Genomic DNA, 21,228 nt, shown 5'->3' with positions numbered 1-21,228 from the left:
TTATTTAGAACTTCCAGTACAACGTTAAATAGAAGTGGTAAGAGTAGACATCTCTGCTATTCCCAATTGTCAGGAGGAAAGCACTCAATATTTCACCATTTAAGTATGATGTTAGCTATAGGTTTTTGTACATGCCCCTTATCAGATCAAAAGAATTTCCTTCTATTCCCGATTTGCTGAGTTTTTCCATGATATAGTGCTGAATGCTGTCAAATGATTTTCTTGCCATTGTGGTTAAAGAACATACTCTACAAGATTTCGAGCTTTTAAAATTTATCGAGGAGCAGAGTTACACAGCGGAAGTGTGCTGGGCCTATAAAATTTATTGATACTTGTTTTATGGCCTAGAAAATGGTTATTTCAGTGAATGTACCATAGGGACTTGAAAACACTGTGTATAATTCATTTGTGTTCTAGATATTGTTCTTCAAATTATCTATGTGCTTACTTATATTTTTTCCTAGATGTTATATTACATGCTGAGAAAGAATTATTTAATTTTCCAATTATGCATGTGCATTTGCTTATTTTTTCCTTTATTTCTGTTAATTTTTGACTCCTATTTTGAAGGTTTTTTATTAGGTATATACACATTTATAGTTTGTATGTCTTTCTGAGGAATTGACCCTTTTATCATTATGAATGTTCCTATGTCTCTAGTCATACTCTGTCTGAAGTCTACTTTAATATCAATAAAGCTTTTTTAAGTTTAGTGTTTGCATGGTATAGCTTTTTTTGTCCTTTACTTTCAACTTCTGTCTTAAATTTTTAAAGTGTCTCTTATAAAAATGAAGTGTACTCATTTCTACCCAAATAATGAAAATCCTATCTGAACCTTTCTGTAAAGGTAGGAATCCTTCTGTAGTGTAAACAATTACCCTGTTTATTCATTTTAGACATGCAGCATCTCTGACATTTTTCTCATAACATGGGGCACACTTGTACACATATTCATTCTTCACAGAGTGCAATGTGCCTATAGTCAGTGAAACTAAATTGGTAAGATCTGAGAATAGTATCTTGGACTTCCAAAATGTATGACAGCCAGTTTAATTTGAATTTATATTTTTGGTAATTACTTAGGATACTTAAATTATAATTGTATCTGCATTTTCTCAAGGAACTGGCCTTTTCTATTAAAGAAATTAAGAGAACTGTGACTGGAAATTAAGGAAATACAGTAGTTTTTTGTTTGAGTGAATCACTGTGCAGAAAACATTAACACTGGGAGAGTCTTTTGTCACTCATCCTTATCAAGTATTTGGGGGACATGTTAACAAATGCATGCTGGCATAAAAGGATGAAGATACAGTTCTTGAACAACCATTATATGCAGTACCTTGCAGAGCTGTGAGAAAGACAAAAAGTAGATGAAAAAGAATCTGCTCTTAATGATTGTGTAGTTGTACTGTCAATTTTCCCTTCGCCCCTCTAGCTCCACTCTCTACCATTCTCTCCACAAATCTGTGTGCTTGGTGACTCTTCTGTAATGTCTCAGTGGGTTCCCTTGACCTCTGGCTTCCAGAAGGCTTTGTTCAATGGTAAACAGCAGCACGAGACCAGAGGGAGGGAGGAGGGGAAAGCCTGGGTGTTTATCCCTCGGGTATGCCTCCTCTGGGATCATGACAGGCTGGCTACCTCTCTAGTGAAGGTCAAGGTTTCTGCAAGGAATTCCTCTTCATACATCTGTCTTTTTCTGGATCCAAGTTACTGCTCCCCCTTCTTGAACCTGTAGGCCAAGCGATGGAAACAGATCTCACTTCCACCAGCCCTGTGCTACTGCACTAGCTTTTGTAGTTTCTTCATGTCCTATGCACTTTTTTTCAAAGGTGTCCTATGCATACCTTTTTGTTGTTTCCCCATGTTCTGTGCCCATATTTATTACACTCTTCTGTTTAGCCTGTTCGAGTGTGCCATCACTTTCCTGCTGGAACCTGACTGACAGCAGGCTGATGAACTAATCATAAGAACTAATACGATAAGGACCATATCAATGTTACAGATTGTAACATAATTTGCTGAACAAGTGGAGGTTAGGGAGAAATCTCCAGGATTTAGGGTCCTAAAGGAAAGTGTCCAAGAGAAGGTGAGACTGGACAAGCAGTAAAAAATGACTACTGAGAAGAGACAAATAGAGAGGGAGCAAGGACTAAATATGTTGAAGGCCTGGTGGTGAAATACAGCACGTCCTGCTCAGATCACCTGCGTGGGGCAGTGATTCCAGAGACACGTGCACCTAATGACGTTAATGCTGGGAACGCATCTTACCTCCCACGCAAGAAAGTGTGAAGACTAGTGAAGGTGGCATTATTGGGATAACTGTGGATGTGCTCCAACTTCAGTACTTCAGTATTCTCAGCGACAGACCGCGTGTTCCATAACTATGACAACGTGCTCTGCCTGAGGATCTTGCTGTGTGCTGTTATAGACTAAATTAAAGTTTGCACTTTGGTTTGTTTAGGAATCAACTTTACTAAAGGTCGTTAATTTATAAACTTGCAGATTCTTGGGTTCCACCCACAAGAAATTCTAATTAAGTAATTCTGTCAAGGGACCTGAACAATTTACATTTATTAACAAGACATATACCTGATTCTGACATAAAACATATAGGGAGAAACAGGTATGTGAACAATAATTGACATTAAAGGTTTTTAATCAGAAGGGTGAATTAATGACAGTGGTCTTTTAGAAAGATTAATCTGGCCATAGGACAGAAGACAGACGGGATGTGGAGAGAATAGAGGCAGGCAAGGTTGCTGAGAAAAGAATTTTAAAGTCCAAACAGATGGGACTGTGCACCTGCACAGCAAGAAAGGAAAAGGGAAGAGACAGACATGAGCAAAGTGAAGAATGGGCAGGTATTTACTGAGCTTCATGGTGTGGTGGTTTAAAATATGTCAACAAGTTTTTTTTTCATACTCCTACAAAAAATAAAAGTGGATTCTAGTTCCCTTCCCCTTGAATACAAGCCAGCCTTACTGACTCCCTTCTAACAAAAGTGGGTGAAGTGACACTGTATGACTTCTGAAGCTAGATTAGAAAAGGTGACAGGGCTTCCTTCTGGCTCTCTTGGGTTAATGCCTTTGGAGCCCTGAGCTGCAATGAAGTCCTCCACCCTGAGACCTCCATGTGGAGAGACAGGAAGAGATGCCTTCAGAGCCCCAGCTGCTCCAGCTGTTGGAGTCTTCCCAAACCAAGCATCAGGCATATGAGTAAAGAAGACTTGGAGATGACTCCAACCCCAAATGCCATTTTCTTTTCTTTTCTTTTTTAGAGATAGGGTCTCACTCTGTCACCCGGGCTGGAGTGCAGTGGCACTGTCATAGCTTACTTTAACCTCAAAATCCTGGGCTCAAGCGATCCTCCTGCCTCAGCCTCCTGAATAGCTAGGGCTACAGGTGTGCACCACCACAACTGGCTAATTTTTAAAATTTTTTGGTAGAGATGAGGTCTTGCTATGTTACACAGGCTAGTCTCAAACTCCTGGTTTCAAGTGATCCTCCTGCCTTGATCTCCCCAAGTGCTGGGATTACAGGAGTGAGCACTGCACCTGGCCCCAACCACGATTTAAATGCAACCTCAATAGAGACCTTGAGTCTCAAGAGAGACTCAAGAATAGCTGAGAAGTTCTTGACTTTCTAATTCATAGAATGTATGTGAAATTATAAATAATTATTGTTTTAAGCTACTAAACTTTGAAGTCGATTTCTTATGCAGCAACAGAACCTAATATTCATGGTAAGGTCAAAGATGATTCTGATTTTATCTTTGTACAAAATTTGGAAATTTACTCTTTATATAGGACAATTATAAAAATCGCATTTGTCTTTTAACTTTAATGGTCTTTTGTAGTATCATAGCACATTGCAATAAAAATAAATGAATAATCATCTTCTTCTAATATATTCTCAATTTTGAAACCTAATTATTAAATAATTATAAACAAGCTTCTAAGTCATTAGTTCCAGGAGAAAGCATTGACATTTTCTTTAATATTTTGCACTAAAGTGCTAATACTTAGGAAAAATATTGCCCAATTAAAACTAAATCACTTTCCCTTAGGAGCAAATCACATTTGTCCCCCTTAGGAACAGCAAATAAAATTAGAAATCTGTCAAATCAATTCACTATGCAAGTAGGATGATAGCCCTCTAAGGGTTGATTTTCTTTTATCTCTAAGCTATTTTAAAAAAAAAAACCCATATTTATTTAGTTGAGAATTTTTCTTATACCCAATCTCACTCACTCAAACTCAGAACTTACTCAGTTTTAGATTCCTTTTAAATGGCAACACTGAGGCTAAATTACAGATCCTAGAGGAAATCACGATTAGAAAAAGAAAAAAAATTAACGGATAGTCATCAATACATCCTCCAGCAGGCCTCACACTCTTTTATCCCACGTTGCATGATGAATGGGATTCCGGGGCTGCATGTGCCCAAGGCCCACAACCCTCCTAAGCATAATTCCTGGGGTTCCCTCCCCAACACCTCTCCCATTATGGCCACTCCACTCTGATCCAAGTAAAAATGCTTCACGTCTATTACTAAGTATCAGTACTTAACTGTGAGCATTACACCTCCAAACTATGAATAACACACCTCAGAAAACAAAAGCACCCTGGTGAACTGCTGTTTTCAACAAGAGTTTGAATTTGTGTAAATGAGCCATTGTTTCAGTTACTCCCCAAACAATCTCTGAGTGTTAAGTATCAGACATGTTTAATTCCCTGTCCCTGGGTTCCTTAAGTAGGATGTGTGCACCCAGGAGGATGGCTCAAGATGATGATTTGGGGTGCAGAAAGGAATATAAGAGTTTCTGTTTAAATTTACTTTTTAAATTTAACAAGGAGGAGAAATTAAACGTCACCAATCTTTAATATGTACGCTGAAATTGTGGTGTCCACCATATCAAAGTCACCCGTCACCTATGTAGGATCTACATATTTTCATGAGGTATTTTTGGTGACAGAATAACAATTATCGCTATACCGTCAGTTTAATTTTAATCAAATCTTTAAAGCCTGTCTCACAAAGTTTTAACCAAGTTTCTTCAAAATAGTTTCATTTTAGGCCAGGCATGATGGCTCATGCCTGTTATCCCAGCACTGTAGGAGGCCGAGGCAGGAGGAACACTTGAGGCCAGGAGTTTAAGACCAGCCTAGGCAACATAACGAGATCCCACCTCTATAAAAAATTAAAAAAAAAAATTAGCCAGGCATAGTGGCGCACACCTGTGGTCCAGCTACGCAGCAGGCTGAGGTGGGAGGATCACTTGAGTCCAGGAGTTTGAGGCTGCTATGAGCTATGATCACACCACTGCACTCCAGCCTGGGAGACAGAGCAAGACCCTCCCGGTCTCTAAAAAAGTTTCATTTTAAATCACTTTGTGCTCAAAATTTTAGTGAAAGAAAAATAGTTTTTATAGTAAAATAAAATATAAATTTCCAAAATTATTAGTTATTTCACTTTCTTCACACCATCTTAAATATTCTCCTTCTGTGCATTTTATCACTTACATTATAATGTATAGTAGGGACTAATGCTCAAATGAGTTTTACTGATCGTGTACATGATCAAAAAAGTATGGAAAATGATATCCAAATGTATTAAGTGAAAAAAGAAAAAGGTGGGAGAAAGAATCTCTGTACATATTTCCTTGTAGAAAATATCTGTAGAAGAATACATTGTCTGCATTCTTAGGAAATAACTGAGACAAGAGTAACAGAGAGGGTTTCCAGTGCATGCAATTTTATATTCTTAAAACATTAAACTATGTAAATGTGTTATCTATTCAAAATTAAGATTTAAAGTGAGAGATAGGGAGAGAGAGGGAGATGGAGAGAGAGAGCACACACTATACACTATATGTATTTATACCCATTTGTATATGATTATATGTATATGTATTTTTACCCTGAAAAGGCACATGTATTCATTTACCTTTATGTTTTCAGAACAAAGTACAATAGCCTGAAACATGATAGTAACTCAATAAATATCCATTGTTAAATGAAACTTCTCAAAGGAATAATGTAAAAAGCTCCCATCTCCTGAAATACCTGTGTCATTTCATACCCTAGAATACTGTCGACCTTCCCATTGTTCTCTCTCTCCCATTCACTTTATCCTCCTGCTAGAACTAAATAGTCCCTTTATAAAGTTATAGATAGGAAGAATAAGTTCTAGTGTTCTATACTACTGTAGAATGACTATAGTTAACAATAATATATTATACAGTTTGAAATAGTTAGAAGGAGGATATTGAATGTTCCAATACAAAGAAATGATAAGTGTTTAAGATGATGGATATGCTAATTACCCTGATCTGATCACTATACATTATATGTATTGAAACATCACTATGTACTCTTAAATATGTACATTATGTCAATTAAAAAAATTAAAGTATATTAAAAATGGTATCTTTAAGTGAACTGTATTTGTATCATCTGCACTTCTTGTTCCATCACCTTTTTTTTTTTTGATTGTCATCTCTTTCATAGTGTGAGTCAATTTTAGGTTATAAAAGTAATATTGTGGCCGGGCATGGTGGCTCACGCCTGTAATCCTAGCACTCTGGGAGGCCGAGGCGGGTGGATCACTCGAGGTCAGGAGTTCGAGACCAGCCTGAGCAAGAGTGAGACCCCGTCTCTACTAAAACTAGAAAGAAATTATCTGGCCAACTAAAAATATATATAGAAAAAATTAGCTGGGCATGGTGGCACATGTCTGAAGTCCCTACTCGGGAGGCTGAGGCAGTAGGATTGCTTAAGCCCAGGAGTTTGAGGTTGCTGTGAGCTAAGCTGGCACCACGGCACTCACTCTAGCCTGGGCAACAAAGCGAGACTCTGTCTCAAAAAAAAAAAAAAAAAAGTAATATTGCAACAACTATAGTTAGAGAATACTCTGGCATATTAATCTATGTTTCTAAAGCAGTGGGTGGTGGTTTATGACTGAGCCTCAGGATCTACCTAGAACGCCTGGGTTCAAATCCCATCTCTGCCTCTTGACAGCTTTGTGACTTTGAACAGATTTCCCAGGCTCTTTGAAAACTTAGCCTCCGTCTCCTCAGGTGTTAAATAGGAACAACTGTTTTATTCATAAGGTTGTTTTGTGGATTAACATATATTAATATGTTAACACATATGGGTTCAGAACAATGTCTGACACATAGTAAATTCTCAATATGTGTTCAATATTGTCATTACTACAACTATTATTAATTTATTATTTCTCCCTCTCTTCCTCTGTGTCAATCAAGCAAGTAACTAGCTCTGTATTCCACTGTCTCTTGGAAGACGTAGAGGCAGGTAGAGGTAGAGACAGGGGCAGGCAGAGACAAAGACTTCTGCTTTCCTACAGACCGAGTCTTCAGGAGAATCCTGATGGAGTGGAGAGGCACTGCAGGAACAGCCTGAGGGAGCTGATTCCGTAGTCAGCTTTGTGTGAGAACATAGGCTGTGCTGAAAAAGAAGTAACAGATCCTGACATGCAAGGCAGCTGCCGACACAGAGCAGCCCTTTGGACTCAGTTCTGCCAGCAGCGGGCTGCAGCTGAGAGAGGGGGAGGAAGAGGGGCACTGTAAGGCACAACTCCAATGCCTTGTAAGGGCCAGGCTGGTGAAGGGAAGAAGAGGCATGGGCAGGAAGGGAGGGTGGAGGTGGGGGAAGCAGTGGGGGGGTGGGAAAGGGAGGTGGGGGGAGGAGCAGCGACTGACCCTGCCTAACAATAGCAGCCACTACTCAGGTGTACAAACATGGACTCAAAGCTGCTAAATCTCTGAAATTTTCAAGAAAAGCAAAAGACTGCTTTTTAATTTATAATCTCCCAATTTTTTTTTTTTTTTTTTTTTGAGACAGAGTCTCACTCTGTTGCCCAAGCTAGAGTGAGTGCCGTGGCGTCAGCCTAGCTCACAGCAACCTCAAACTCCTGAGCTCAAGCGATCCTCCTGTCTCAGCCTCCCGAGTAGCTGGGACTACAGGCATGCGCCACCATGCCCGGCTAATTTTTTCTATATATATTTTTAGCTGTCCATATAATTTCTTTCTATTTTTAGTAGAGGTGGGGTCTCGCTCTTGCTCAGGCTGGTCTCGAACTCCTGAGCTCAAACGATCCGCCCACCTCGGCCTCCCAGAGTGCTAGGATTACAGGCGTGAGCCACCGCGCCCGGCCTATAATCTCCCAATTTTAAAATTCAGCGCAAAGTGTCTGCAGCCTGAGGGCTGCCCATTTGTAACCTCCAAGTTTGAGAAAGGTAGTAGTCTAGAGTGTGTATTCCATCCAAGATTGTAATCCTGGGCCGGGCGCGGTGGCTCACGCCTGTAATCCTAGTACTCTGGGAGGCCGAGGCGGGTGGATCGCTCGAGGTCAGGAGTTCGAGACCAGCCTGAGCAAGAGCGAGATCCCGTCTCTACTAAAAATAGAAAGAAATTATCTGGACAACTAAAAATCTATATAGAAAAAATTAGCCGGGCATAGTGGCGCATGCCTGTAGTCCCAGCTACTCGGGAGGCTGAGGCAGTAGGATTGCTTAAGCCGAGGAGTTTGAGGTTGCTGTGAGCTAAGCTGACGCCACGGCACTCACTCTAGCCTGGGCAACAAAGTGAGACTCTGTCTCAACAAAAAAAAAAAAAAAAAAAAAAGATTGTAATCCTGGCTCTGTTTTTGCCTGCTGGTCACTTTAGGAAAGTTACTTAACTTGTCTGACCCTAAATTTCCTTACCTGTAAAGTGGAATAATGACAGCCAATGTTGTGGAATAAAGTGATAACATGATAAAAATCAATGATAAAATATGTATATTCAAATATAAATGATATTTGAGAAACGATATACTTTGCTTGTACCAAAAATAGAATTGAAAGTGTAGAAACAGTGGAAAAATCAGGTCAGTTTTACATCAATCAGTATCTATAAATATAATAGAAAGCAAAAGTCTGGATCTTTGCGATATTTGGGTCATAGAAATAGAAAATTTTTTGGTATGCACTTGGAAGAAAACTGACCAGCATTATCATCAAGGACGGTCTGCACAGGCCCCTGACAAGGTAGCTGGGGTACCAAACCACCCCTCACATGAAAATCACACGGAAGTGGATGCAGAAGCCTAATTAGGACAGGGACAAAGGCAGCATTGAGGGATCAACCTCTAGGGGGAGAAACTTGGAAAACTGGGTAGAACCAAAAGATGGTACGCAGAATGGAGGGAGTTTGGGTTTTATTTCAATACGTAAAACCAAGATGTGTATTTGAAAACACCGCAGATCTGTGGTTGTCTGCACTGACTGCATCAGTGGTCACGCGAATGAGTCAGGTATCTTCAGGAACCAGTTCTTAGAAAGGGGAGTTGACAAGAGATTATAGTGAAAGGCACAGAGACTTTATAACAACACAACTGATCTCCCTGTACCTGTGAGAGGGGAGACTGCCCAACACTGAGGCACAGAGGGGATGTCCACAGCCTCCTCACAGTGTTGATGCTAATTAAGATCATGTATTTAAATCACAGCACAGTGCCTGGCACTTGACACATGCTTCCTCGATATTAGTTCTCCTACCACAGGCTCATTTTGGGACTCTGGATTATCATCACCTCTGGCTTCAAATAATCAATTATTAATTCTTTTTTCATTCAAGAGCAGGAAGGGAGGGGAGGATGAGGGAGACAGGGTGTGCTAATTAGCAGGCCTCCAAATGCTTCCAGCCCAGCAGTGTGGCTGTCCCAGGATTCCAGCTGAGACATCACTAGAGTGGTTTCCAGCCATTTTTAGCAGTAGAAAACTTTGTTCAGACAAGTCTTAGATGGAAGCTCAGAACACAAAAGCAGAGTTGTTCTGGGCAGCTGTAACACCTCAAGGTGACTTCTAAGGGTTTCCTTAATTTGAAAAAACAGCCCCCACAAAGTCCCTTTACCTTCAAGCCTCTGAAAAAAGGGAGGGAAGAGTTGGACCTTCCCCTTTAAAAGTCTATGGAGTGTTTTGTCCTTAATATGAACTAATGGTAAGAATGACTTCTTTTTTGTTGAGTGTTTACTATGAGTCACAAACTATGTTAAGAACTATAGGTACTTTATCTTATTTAATCTTCACGACAATCCTATGAGGTATTATTATCCTCATTCTTCAAAAGAAAACATTGAGGCCTCAAGGAGATCAGTAAATGAATCAAGAGCATGCAGTAAATGAGAATCAAAACCCACTATACTCCACTGACATTATAATTAACTTGCCTGATTTATACAAGGATCTGAGAAACTGAACTCATTTTTTATGCAGTCACTCGAATCCTTCCTTCATCTGGATATCAATGACACTAATGTTTATTTGCCACTTCAAATCAACATACATTTAATGAACCCAATAAAGTAAAGGAATGTGCTAAGTTGGCAGGGCAGGTGTGAGGGTCCTGGGGGTGGTAGTAGTGAGAAGGGAAGAAGAAAGGAAGAAAGTTTACAACATCAACCAGTTAGCTCTGCCTTAAAGAGAACAGAATAGAAGCCTATCTGGAGAGACAGACAGGTATACCCACAAACACAAACAATAATTCTGTAAAGATCAATTGAGCACTAAAAGAATTGGTTAGAAAAAAAGTAGCTCATTCATACATAAACTATCTACACACAAAACTAATAAAAAATGTACAAGATGTTTATATGGAAAACCATAAAACTTAATAAAGAACATAAAAGCAGACTTGAAGAAACAGAGTGATATGACAATGTTCATGAATGGAAAGATGTCAGTTCTCTGAAAAATAATCTATATATATGTGTATAATATAATCTATATTGAAATTCAAATCAAAATTTCAAGTTTTTATAGGTCTGACAAACTGATACTAAAATTTTAAAGAAGAGTAAATGTATGGGCATAGCCAACTTTAAAAAGAAGAAGAAGGGGAGGGTATTGTCCTTTGGTTATCAGGATATAATTTAGATTTGTTAAATTGAAACTAAAACATTGATGCAGAAATATATAACAAAAGAATTAAATAGAGAAACCATAGGCAGACCCATGTCTATACAGAATAAATCACTTCAATGGAAGAAAAGATGAACAAGTCCACAAATGATCTTTGGAGCATTGGATACACTTTTCATTCCTATTTAAAACATACAATAAAATTCTATCTCCACCTCACACTATACACAAAAATTAATGCAGATGGAATAAATACCTGAACCTTCAAAACAAAACTAAAAATATAGAATATATTTATGAGATCATAGGTAACACTTTGTTAAAGCTCAAATGCAAAAGCTAAGGGGAAAATACTCATAAATATACCACATCTAAATTTATAATTTCTGTAGGGAAAAATATATTTTAAACATGGTCGAGGAAAGATATAAATGGAAGAAAATATTATGAGATACACAGCAAAGGATTTGTATCTAAAGTGCCAAAATCAATTTAAAAAACCTCAAACAATCTAACAAAGAAAAGGTAGCGGCAAGATTACATTTTAGCAATTCTCAAAAAAGGAAATAAAAATGGCCAATAAACACATTTTTTAAATGTTTCAGTTCACTAGTAATTAGGAGAATGCAAATTAAAATACAACACAGAAACATTTCTAATCCATCAGATAGCCTAAAATGAAAAGGTAAGTATTGATGAGATGTGGGAAAATAGGAAAAAAGTAATCATAAATTTACAAAACCACTTTTTAATATTGAAATCTAAAATATAGATTTAAAACTATACATGTATTCATGTATGTTGCATATATATTTTTTAGGATAGAGATTTTTTTTCTTAAAAAAATTCATTTCCAGAAATATGCCTTAGAGATCTCTTTGACATATGCAAAGGGAGATGTGTTCAAGGATGTTGATCACAGCACTGTTGGTAACAGCCAAAATTTTAAAGCAACTTGAATGTCCACTAATAAAATATGATATATTTATAGAATGTAATATCATGAAATGGTTATAAGGATGAGCTGTGTCTATATGTATCAACACAGATAAAGCTCAAAAACAGAATGCACAGTGAAAAAAGCAAGGCATGCAATGATATAAATAGCACTGAGGAAATAGCAGGTGCAGGCCACTGTGAAAAATAGAAAGTCGAATGTGTAGGTAGACATATAAAACTGGAAAATTACTTGGGACCAAACAGTTGAATATGTTGTTAATTACTGTCAGTTTGTGCCTTTTTTTTTTTTTTTTTTTAACAGATTTGGTGTAGACTTCCCTCCTTCATTTTCAATAATAGCACCATAGAGTTCTTACTGATTTCAGCTTTACTGTTTGTTTGGTTAATAAATCTTCACTATGGAAATCTAGCTTTTTTCCCTATTCCCATTCCAGGAAATACGAAATTCTACACCTTTTAAAAAACACTTTGTTTAGGTTTTCACTGTGGACTCTGGGCTAACTAGTAAAATCCTGGCTATGCAGTCTGTTCAGCTGGTGGCGAAAAGATCTTAGATTTCCCACACTTGTCCACCTTGATTTCTTTCCCCTTATTATTCTGTTTTCTCTTTTCACTGATCAGGCCCTCAAAGGTGAGAAAAAGCTATTTTTCAGAGAGGAAGGAACTACTATACAAACCCAGGGAGTACAACCAGGGCTCTACTATGGTTATAAGGAGAGTCTTATCCCCCTGTCTCCCCAGCCCCTTGAAATGACAGGCCTGGGACTGGGAGAGCTCAGCTCTTGGGCTGAGAAGTGAGGGTGTACAGGAAAGATGGAGCTATGCACAGCTTGTAGCTTGTGGTAGAAACTGCTGCTTGTCTATCAAAATCTGTTTCCCTTTTCTTCCATAATGATGCTTCTGTAGCTAGACCCGTGACTGACTGCTTCACTACATTTCCCAACCTCCCTCATAGCTGAGATGCATCCCTGTGACTTAGTTCTCACCCACGGAGTGTGAGAAGTGATGTGTGCTGCCTCGAGGTCTGGGGCTTAAGAAATTGAGCACGAATCCTCTGCACTCTCTTCTCCCTTCCAGCCAGCTAGAACCTGGCCCTGGCAGTGACCTAGCTTTCACCATGCAGATGTCAACAATGTCCTAGGGCAGTGGTTCTCCATGTGTGCTCTTGAGACCCCTGGGGATCACCAAGCCCCTTTGCAGAAGGCCACAGGTAAAAACTATTTTCATACTAATACTAAGACATTAATTATGTGCTTTTCCCCCTCTCATTCTCTCATAAAGGTACGGGGGACTTGTGCAGTGGCTACATGAAGTGTAACATCACAGAAGTCTGAATACAAAACTGGGTATGAGAATTCAGCTCTCTCCTTTTAGCTAGACGTTAAAGAAATTTGCAAATATGTAAAGCAATGTCTCTCTCATCACTTTTTTTTAAGGTTTGGAAAATATGGTTACTTTTCATAAAAGTTTGTTATTTAGGTTAACTTGTATGGATTTATTGTTATTTTTAAATGATTCAATAGTTTAAAATTTCTGTTTTAATTTCTCATATCAATAGACATAGCCCATGTAAATGAAAGCTTTTAAAGGTCTTTCATAATTTTTAAAAGTATAAAGAGGTTTTATGACCAAAAATTTGAGAACCTTTGCCCTAGGGTTGAAGGGACAATAACTTGGAAAAAACCTGCATCTCTGAATGAGTGTGAAACTGCCCTGCTCTCATTCACAGTGAAGCGATCCATCATAAACAAGAGAAATAGGTTTCTGTGTTATGCCACTGTATCACTGTGTCTTTTTATTACAGTACCTTGGATTTACTCTAAATAACACAGACAATAGTCATGTAAGTGGGATGCTGCTATAGCAAAAGACTAAAATATGTGGCATTGGTTTGCTTGGGTAGTAAGGGCACAGATATTTTAGGCTGAAAAGTTGATAACCCTTGTTACGCCATTGCAAAATATTTGGTACCACTATTACTGTGATAACTTGAAAGGCAGGCCATGTTTCAAGCTAAAGAAGAAATAGCTAGAAAGAGCTAGAATGTCAGTATATTGTTTACTGCTCTTTGCTGTGTATAGCAACATATTACAAGAAATAAACTCAAGAAAGAATTGACCAATTTGCGAGCAGATATAAAATAAAATATCCAGTAATTTAAGATCTCACAAGGCTGAAAAAGCCAACTAATGCTATACCTCCAAACCATAAGAGTTAGGCCGTTGCAAAAAGGGGTCCCATTAACCCACCACCACCACCACTAAAAAAGTCACTCAGCCCTGAAGCAAAACCCAGACTTAGGATGTCGTCTTTCTTCCCAAGCCTGCTGTTTTAGACGGCCTCAAAGTAATTGTCATTAAATGAGAAAACAAAGAAATAAAGTAGCTTAATAACTATATCTGTAAAAGAACTCTGAGGTAGTTACAGGCACTAACTGGAAGCAAAAAGAGAGGAATCCTACCAAATTTGGGGTTGAGGGGGAATGGTTTTATCACAGTAAATGTAAACCTATCCAGGAAAGTCACGTGCTTTTTTCAAACTTAAAATAGGTCCCCAGGAAGGCACAGTCTTCAGCGCACCACTTTGAGGGGCCACGCAGGAGTAATGCACAAGGAAGAACTCAGAGGGCCGGGGCTCCAGAAGAGAACAGACAAAGGGTTCCTCCAAGACAGCAGAGCCAGGAGTTGCCAGTGGGCTAGACATGCAATCACTTCACTGCCAAGGCCAGGACCCTTTGCAATCCCTGCTGAACAGGATTTGCTACTTGCTATGGTTCAGTGACCAATGTATAAATTTCTAAAATTCCCTTTTATGAATAGGAACCTTTATTTTACTTGTTCTGGTCTTGCTCTTCCATTGTTTATTGGTGGCAGAGAGGGAAGATAACTTGAAGTTTAGTTTACAGCTAGAGAGCATGAGGAGTCACATCTGGACCTGATGAAGAAAACTATACATCAAGTAGAGATTCTCGACTTTTGAACTAGATGGTGGGACTCCGAATTATCTTCCTTAGCGAGAGAGTGAGTACACTCTGTGTGGGAAGAAGGGAGCAGGTTGGCTTTGCATGGCCAGAGGGGCAAACTGTGGCCGAGGCTGCTAGTTAGTTCTCCCAACTTTCCACAGTAATAAAATCGTAGCCAGGCACCCGGAGGCCCAGCTGGATTATATTTTCCAGCCTTCTTCACAATTACAACATGACTAAATTCTCAAAAATGCCATGTGAACAGAAGTGCCGGATGTAACTTCTAGATCTGGGCCTTCAGACCTTCACGTTCTCTTCCCTTTACATGCCAGCTGGAACCCATCTGTGATGGCAACCCTGCTTCAACCACAGAGCTGATGACAGCTGTCCCAGGAGATGGCAGAACAACAACTTGGAAGGAACCATGGTCCCTAAATGACCTCAAGGAGAAAAGCTGGCCAGCCAATCTGGACTATTCACATGGAGGCTATTCTCTAAGAGAAAAATATACTTCTTTATCCTCCGAGCCACTAAGTGTTAGGTCTTTTGTTACAATGGTCTCACCATCATCCGTATATGGCTGACATCAGAAATTTACCACCAGCAGGAATTGCAAAGGGTCCTTACACCCTGGCCTGTGAAGAAATCCTGGGGAAAATGTCTGCATGTGCGTGTATATGTGCCCACATTTGCAATAGAAAAAGCTGAGTTAACACAAAACCTTAAAGAGCTATAGTATAATAAAAATATCTATTTAATGTTATTCTTTATAATAAACCAGTAAATGTAAGTAAAGTATTTTCCTGAGTTCTGTGTCATTCCAGTGAATTACCCAACCTAGGGCACGCATTGTGGGAACCCCCAATTATACAGCACAGGTGATTGCTACTCGTGTCTGAAATGGGGACAATCTTGTGGGACTGAGCCCTTAACCTGGGGGCCCTGCTCTAATTCTGGATAGTTAGTGTCCAAGATGAACTGAATTCTTAGACATTCAGTTGGTGCTGGAGGACTGGAGAATTGGTTTGAAAAATTCCGTAGGTTTGGTGTCAGAAATGATAGCAGAAAAAAAAGACACCACAGAAGCCTAAGCCTACCCAGGGTGTGGTGTAATCAGGGTGGATCCTGACACTGCATTACATTAACACTTCAGCTTTGCCTCTGCACCTGCTGAACTCCTGCAGGATCAGCAATGGTGGCATCGACCTCAGGCACTTCTGTACTGTCCACAGTGGCCAAGAACCTGCAGGCTGCCACAATGCCAATCTGAGAAGATGTTAAATCAGAATTTTTCAGCCTCAGAAGTGTGGTTGAAAACAATGAATGCAAGTGACTGCACATTCTACAGAGGGATCATCCTACTGAATTTGCTAATAGGTATCTACAAACTAGTATTGTAACCCATGTCTAGGCTATATAAGAGAATGGTGATTGATCAGGTACTTAGAGAGAGTTACTGGAGAGTTATGCTTTTCCTGCCCTTCCCCCTTCCCCAACTCCAATGCAAGTCACACGAGTAAGATTTCAAGATTCTGAGACACCAGTTTAGATTTCTAAGCCTGAACCAGGCACAAGCTGGGGACAGCAGAGGTGTTAGATTGGATGAAAATTAAAGTTTTACTTTAGATAGCTGAAAATGAGACTATTTTGTTAATGTTTTTTAAGTGACCAGAAAAAACAAGGGATCTGCCTGAATTATCATCCAAGGAAAAAGGGAGATACTCAATATAGCATGTTTAAAAAGCAATAAAGAAACAATCAGGTAGCTTCATCTGCTTATACCAAGTGCAACTCATTTAATACATGTGGTGGACCAGGTTTGGGTGGCAATGCCAAGAATCACACAGAATGGCTGCCACAGCACTTGTTTTCAAACAGCAATACATGTGGTAGCAACAGCAACATCAAAAACTTGATCAGATTTTTCCAGTTTTCTCTCTTCAAAGCCAGATCAATTAAAACCAAGCCCTTAAACTGAGCACCACACGTTCTGGATTTAGGGTGGGATGGGAACCCCTAGCAGGGGAGAAAGACATTCCAGCACAATAGGTGATCCAAAACAGTTAATTGGAATATTCAAAGAGATGCTTTGTAAAGCTACCTCTCTCTCCTTGATCTGCCTAACTCCAGGCTTTCTTTTATGTGAGACATAAACTTACATCTTATTTGACCTAATCCTGTGTCATACAATATCTGCAACATGTTAAAAAAGGCTTCATATAAATAAGACAACGACAAGTCTGTAGAAAAATGGGTGAAGGAGAACAGGCAATTCACATAAGGGAGAAATACAAATGATCAATGAATATATGAAAATATACTCAACCATAATAGTAACTCAAGAAATATAAACCTAAAAAACAAACCATTTCATACTTATCAGATTGGCAAAAATTTTAAATATGAGTTATATCTGGTTGGAAAGGGTCTGGAGAAATATGTACTCTCATTCAATATTGATGAAAATATAACTTGGGAAAGTCTTTTCGAAGGATAGTTTGGAAATGGCTATGAAAATTTAAAATGCATTTGTATATGAGCACATGCACACGTGTGTGTGTGCATGTATGTGTCTATGTGTAAGTATAGGAAAAGCCCTAGAGGAATATATAACAAATTAACGGTACTTTCATTTCTCAGGCAAGAAGGGGAAGTGGAATGGAAGGAGGGTGTTAATGAACTTTTACTTTTTACAGCAGGACTTAACATCTTAATACACACAATAATGTATGACCATACATTATCTTGTAATTAAAAATTATAAATGAAAAATCAGTTACCTAAGACTTTAAAATAGTAAATAGGTAGGCAAAAATATTTTAATTGATTTATTTCCCCTGACTATGTTGAGTGGGCATAGTCAACTTAAATTTGAGTAAATTTTGGCAACCAAACCCTGTCTTAATATGGGTTAGGTAAGTGGTGCAGTATTTCACAACCCAGTGAAGAGGGCTTCCTTAATTTGTAGAATGTTAAGTACAGAGTGGTGTTTTACATCCACGGATATAGCCCTAAATAGGCTTGTTTTTAGTAAAGATTAAAAAAAAACAAAAAAAAACAAAAACCCTTAGGAAAGTTTTTTTGAAATAACTTTTAGAGAGATTTGCATTTTTTAATAAAAATAATGCATTCTATTATTAGTTTTTACCTTTCCTTTTGGCAGAGACTGTCTTCAATTTTTAAGCATTTGCCAAGGAAATGACCTGCCAACCCATACTAATGTATTTGCCCATTTTCAGACCAAAATTCATTAAAAAAACCAGCAAGTCTTCCAAGAAATCTTTTTTTTTTTTTTTTTTTTTTAAATCTTACAGTTTCAAGCAAAAAGTAGGTCATTTAAAATATTAGGAGACATCCTTACTTGGTCCTCAAAAGATAGAGCCTGGGCAACATCTCTCGGAAAGCCATCAATAACAATGCCCTCTTCATCAGGTATTTGCATCAATTTTTGTTTTATTTCTGTAATTGTTGTTTCCTTTTATAAAGAAAAAGGATGAAAAACCACAGTTAAACTTAGTACACTCACAATCTGTATAAAAATTTTTACAGAATAAAAGCAAATCATACAGTAATACCTGTGGGGCCAATTCTCCTGTTGTAATTATCTTGGCAATAAGACTCCATTTCCTATTGCTGCTGGTACTATGGATCTTCTTTCTTAATAATTCTCCCACCGAAATGTATTGGAATCCATAACGTTCTGCAATTTTCAAACTTTGAGTGCCCTTTCCACTTCCTGGACCACCTATTATTTAAAATAGGCAAAATTGTGACCGCATGATACAATAAGGAAATCTCTTTTCTTTTTTTCTTTTTCTGTTTTAAGAGAGATAAGGATTTGCTTTGCTGCCCAGGCTGGAGTACAGTGGTGTGATCATAGTTCACTGCAGCCTTGAACTCCTGGGCTCAAGCGATGTTCCTGCCTTAGTCTCCTAAGCAGCTGGGACTGCAGGCATACACCATCACATCTGGCTAATTTTTTTTTTTTTTATTAGGAACTCCCTTTTATATAACTACCTCTTTCATCTGAGAGCAGATTCTGGACCACCAGTAAACATCAGGGTGGGTAGCTGTTCCATTTATGACGTTCTCAGTGCTACTTCTGAATGCAAAGCAAGGAGAGTCTTACCCAAGGAAAGGGTAGAACTGTCTTGACCAACTGTATTAGATAAAAGAGACATTTTTTCCTAATATTTAAAAACATTTGAATAATGCAGTTGAAGGAAACCTTGACTATTTTTTAATGTAAAATCTAATAGTTTTCCATCTGTAATCAAAGAAAAAGCTGTGAGATACAAAAGACAATGATCAAAATAACAGAAATAGATGGGTTCCATGCCAACAAAGAGTTAATGTGTAATTTGGTGAAATGTAACAATTATTTTTTAAACCAAAGGTACACCAATATTGACAGTTTATTTAAATTGTTTTTGAAATCTGTTTGCTCATGCATATCCTTGCCTTATCTCCTTTGAATTCAAAGGTTTTATGTAATGACTATGTGGAGTGAATAGAATAGATCCTTAAGGTAGAAAAATTCATAGAATAACTTTGAGCTTGTGATATGTTAGCATGAAATAATCAACATTTTGCAACTCATTATGAATCATTGGTAATTGCCATTTTTTAAAATATAAATAATCACAAAATATTAATACATATGCCTCAGATTTCATTTCCAAATCATATTAATTTTTCAGTTAATTTATATTGCTAAACAATCTCAAGTAATTAGAATTTAGAGTCAGAATAAATTTTTAAATAAAACACATAGCAAGCAGCCCACTTTACAGTTATTTGATGGCAATTATCAAAAAGAAATATTAATAAGCACTTAAGTGTAAATTATTGAACATAGTCAAAACATTTTTAAAAATTACTGTCTAATAAATAGTGAAATGTTTTGGTAATATTCATTAAAACATAATTATAATTTATTAAGCAATATTGAAAATAAAAATTAACAGAAAAATGAGTTCATCTTTCCCTAATATCAAGATTTTTGCATGAAGTCATTTTATATCTAATTATTTAATAAATATTGTTATTGTCTCAAATAATGTAAATAAAAAGAATGAAAAGTCTTCTTTTTTTTTGTACAAAGAATTCTGAGTGGGTAGATTTGGTTAGCAGAATTCTAAGATCAACTAATACAATGTGAGTCATTTTTTATCCTCAATCCTAAATAATGCCCCTAGTAATATCCAGCTTTCACCTTTTTTTGCTTTATTAAACCTAGTATAGAAATGTAGTTACATTTTGACTATTCTCTTTTAAGAAACACTAAATACTATTCTATTAAACTTAACATTACGAACTACTTCTACTAGATTATTAAATTCTTTATTTTGCAAATCAAAAGTAAGTTTTGGTTCTAAATAGCTGCTTTTAGCCTATTAACATATGGGCAAATCGTGGATTGGCTTGAAGAAAAAAAATTAAATGACCAAATTCATTGACAAATTCAAACTAATTTAATCCCTTAAAGAATCAAAGTTATCTTTCAGAAACTATATTTGCACACTTGGTCTCACAAACCATCAAACTCAGAGATTATAAATTCCATGGAATTTTTTAAAATCACACACATGGAGAAAGTTATGTCACCTTCAAGGAAAAAAAAATGTTTTGTCAACTAATGGAGGCAATAGCAGACAACAAAAAAATATGATTGGCACAAATGACAGAGAATAGCATTAATTTATTGAATGAGCTTCCTAACAAATTAATTTTACTTTCTTCTCTCTAAAGCTAGAATGGGCTTAATTTTGTTTTATTTTCTTATCTCTAATACTTGTCAATATTAGAATACATCTAACTGAGATTTTATGATTATGTTAACATAAGAGAGATTCATATCTGGGCCAAGAGGGCCAGCTTTAAAAAAAAAATTCTGGGCCGGGTGCGGTGGCTCACGCCTGTAATCTTAGCACTCTGGAAGGCCGAGGCAGGTGGATCTCTGTAGGTCAGGAGTTCGAGACCAGCCTGAGCAAGAGCAAGACCCCCATTTCTACTAAAAATAGAAGGAAATTATCTGGCCAACTAAAAATACATATAGAAAAAAAATTAGCTGAGCATGGTGGCACATGCCTGTAGTCCCAGCTACTCGGGAGGCTGAGGCAGTAGGATCGCGCTTAAGCTCAGGAGTTTGAGGTTGCTGTGAGCTAAGCTGATGCCACGGCACTCACTCTAGCCCAGGCAACAAAGCGAGACTCTGTCTCAAAAAAAAAAAAAAAAAAATTCTGTAGCACCAGAAGGGAAATTTTATTTATTTAAATATAATACCATGTGAACATCTGTATCTCCCCTTCATCTTTTTCAGGTTGGAACTAATAAAAATTTATAAGGTTCAGGTACAATTATTTTATAATTCCTCAAAAGTA

General features: G+C 37.8%; 1 protein-coding gene across 1 annotated transcript in view; it reads right to left on the bottom strand.

Moving 5' to 3' along the window:
* The window catches only part of AK5 (adenylate kinase 5), a 250,772-nt gene that overhangs the window by 216,250 nt on the left and 13,294 nt on the right, over positions 1-21,228 (bottom strand). The window contains exons 4-5 of the mRNA XM_069478103.1: positions 18,421-18,590; positions 18,207-18,320 (exon numbers count right to left, since the gene is read on the bottom strand). Coding sequence (XP_069334204.1) covers positions 18,207-18,320; positions 18,421-18,590 — 284 coding nt within the window. The remainder of the gene's footprint in view (positions 1-18,206; positions 18,321-18,420; positions 18,591-21,228) is intronic.

Source organism: Eulemur rufifrons, chromosome 8 (genome assembly GCF_041146395.1).
Source record: "Eulemur rufifrons isolate Redbay chromosome 8, OSU_ERuf_1, whole genome shotgun sequence".
In the NCBI taxonomy this organism is placed as follows: Eukaryota; Metazoa; Chordata; class Mammalia; order Primates; family Lemuridae; genus Eulemur; species Eulemur rufifrons.
This window is presented reverse-complemented; position numbering and strand designations above follow the sequence as displayed.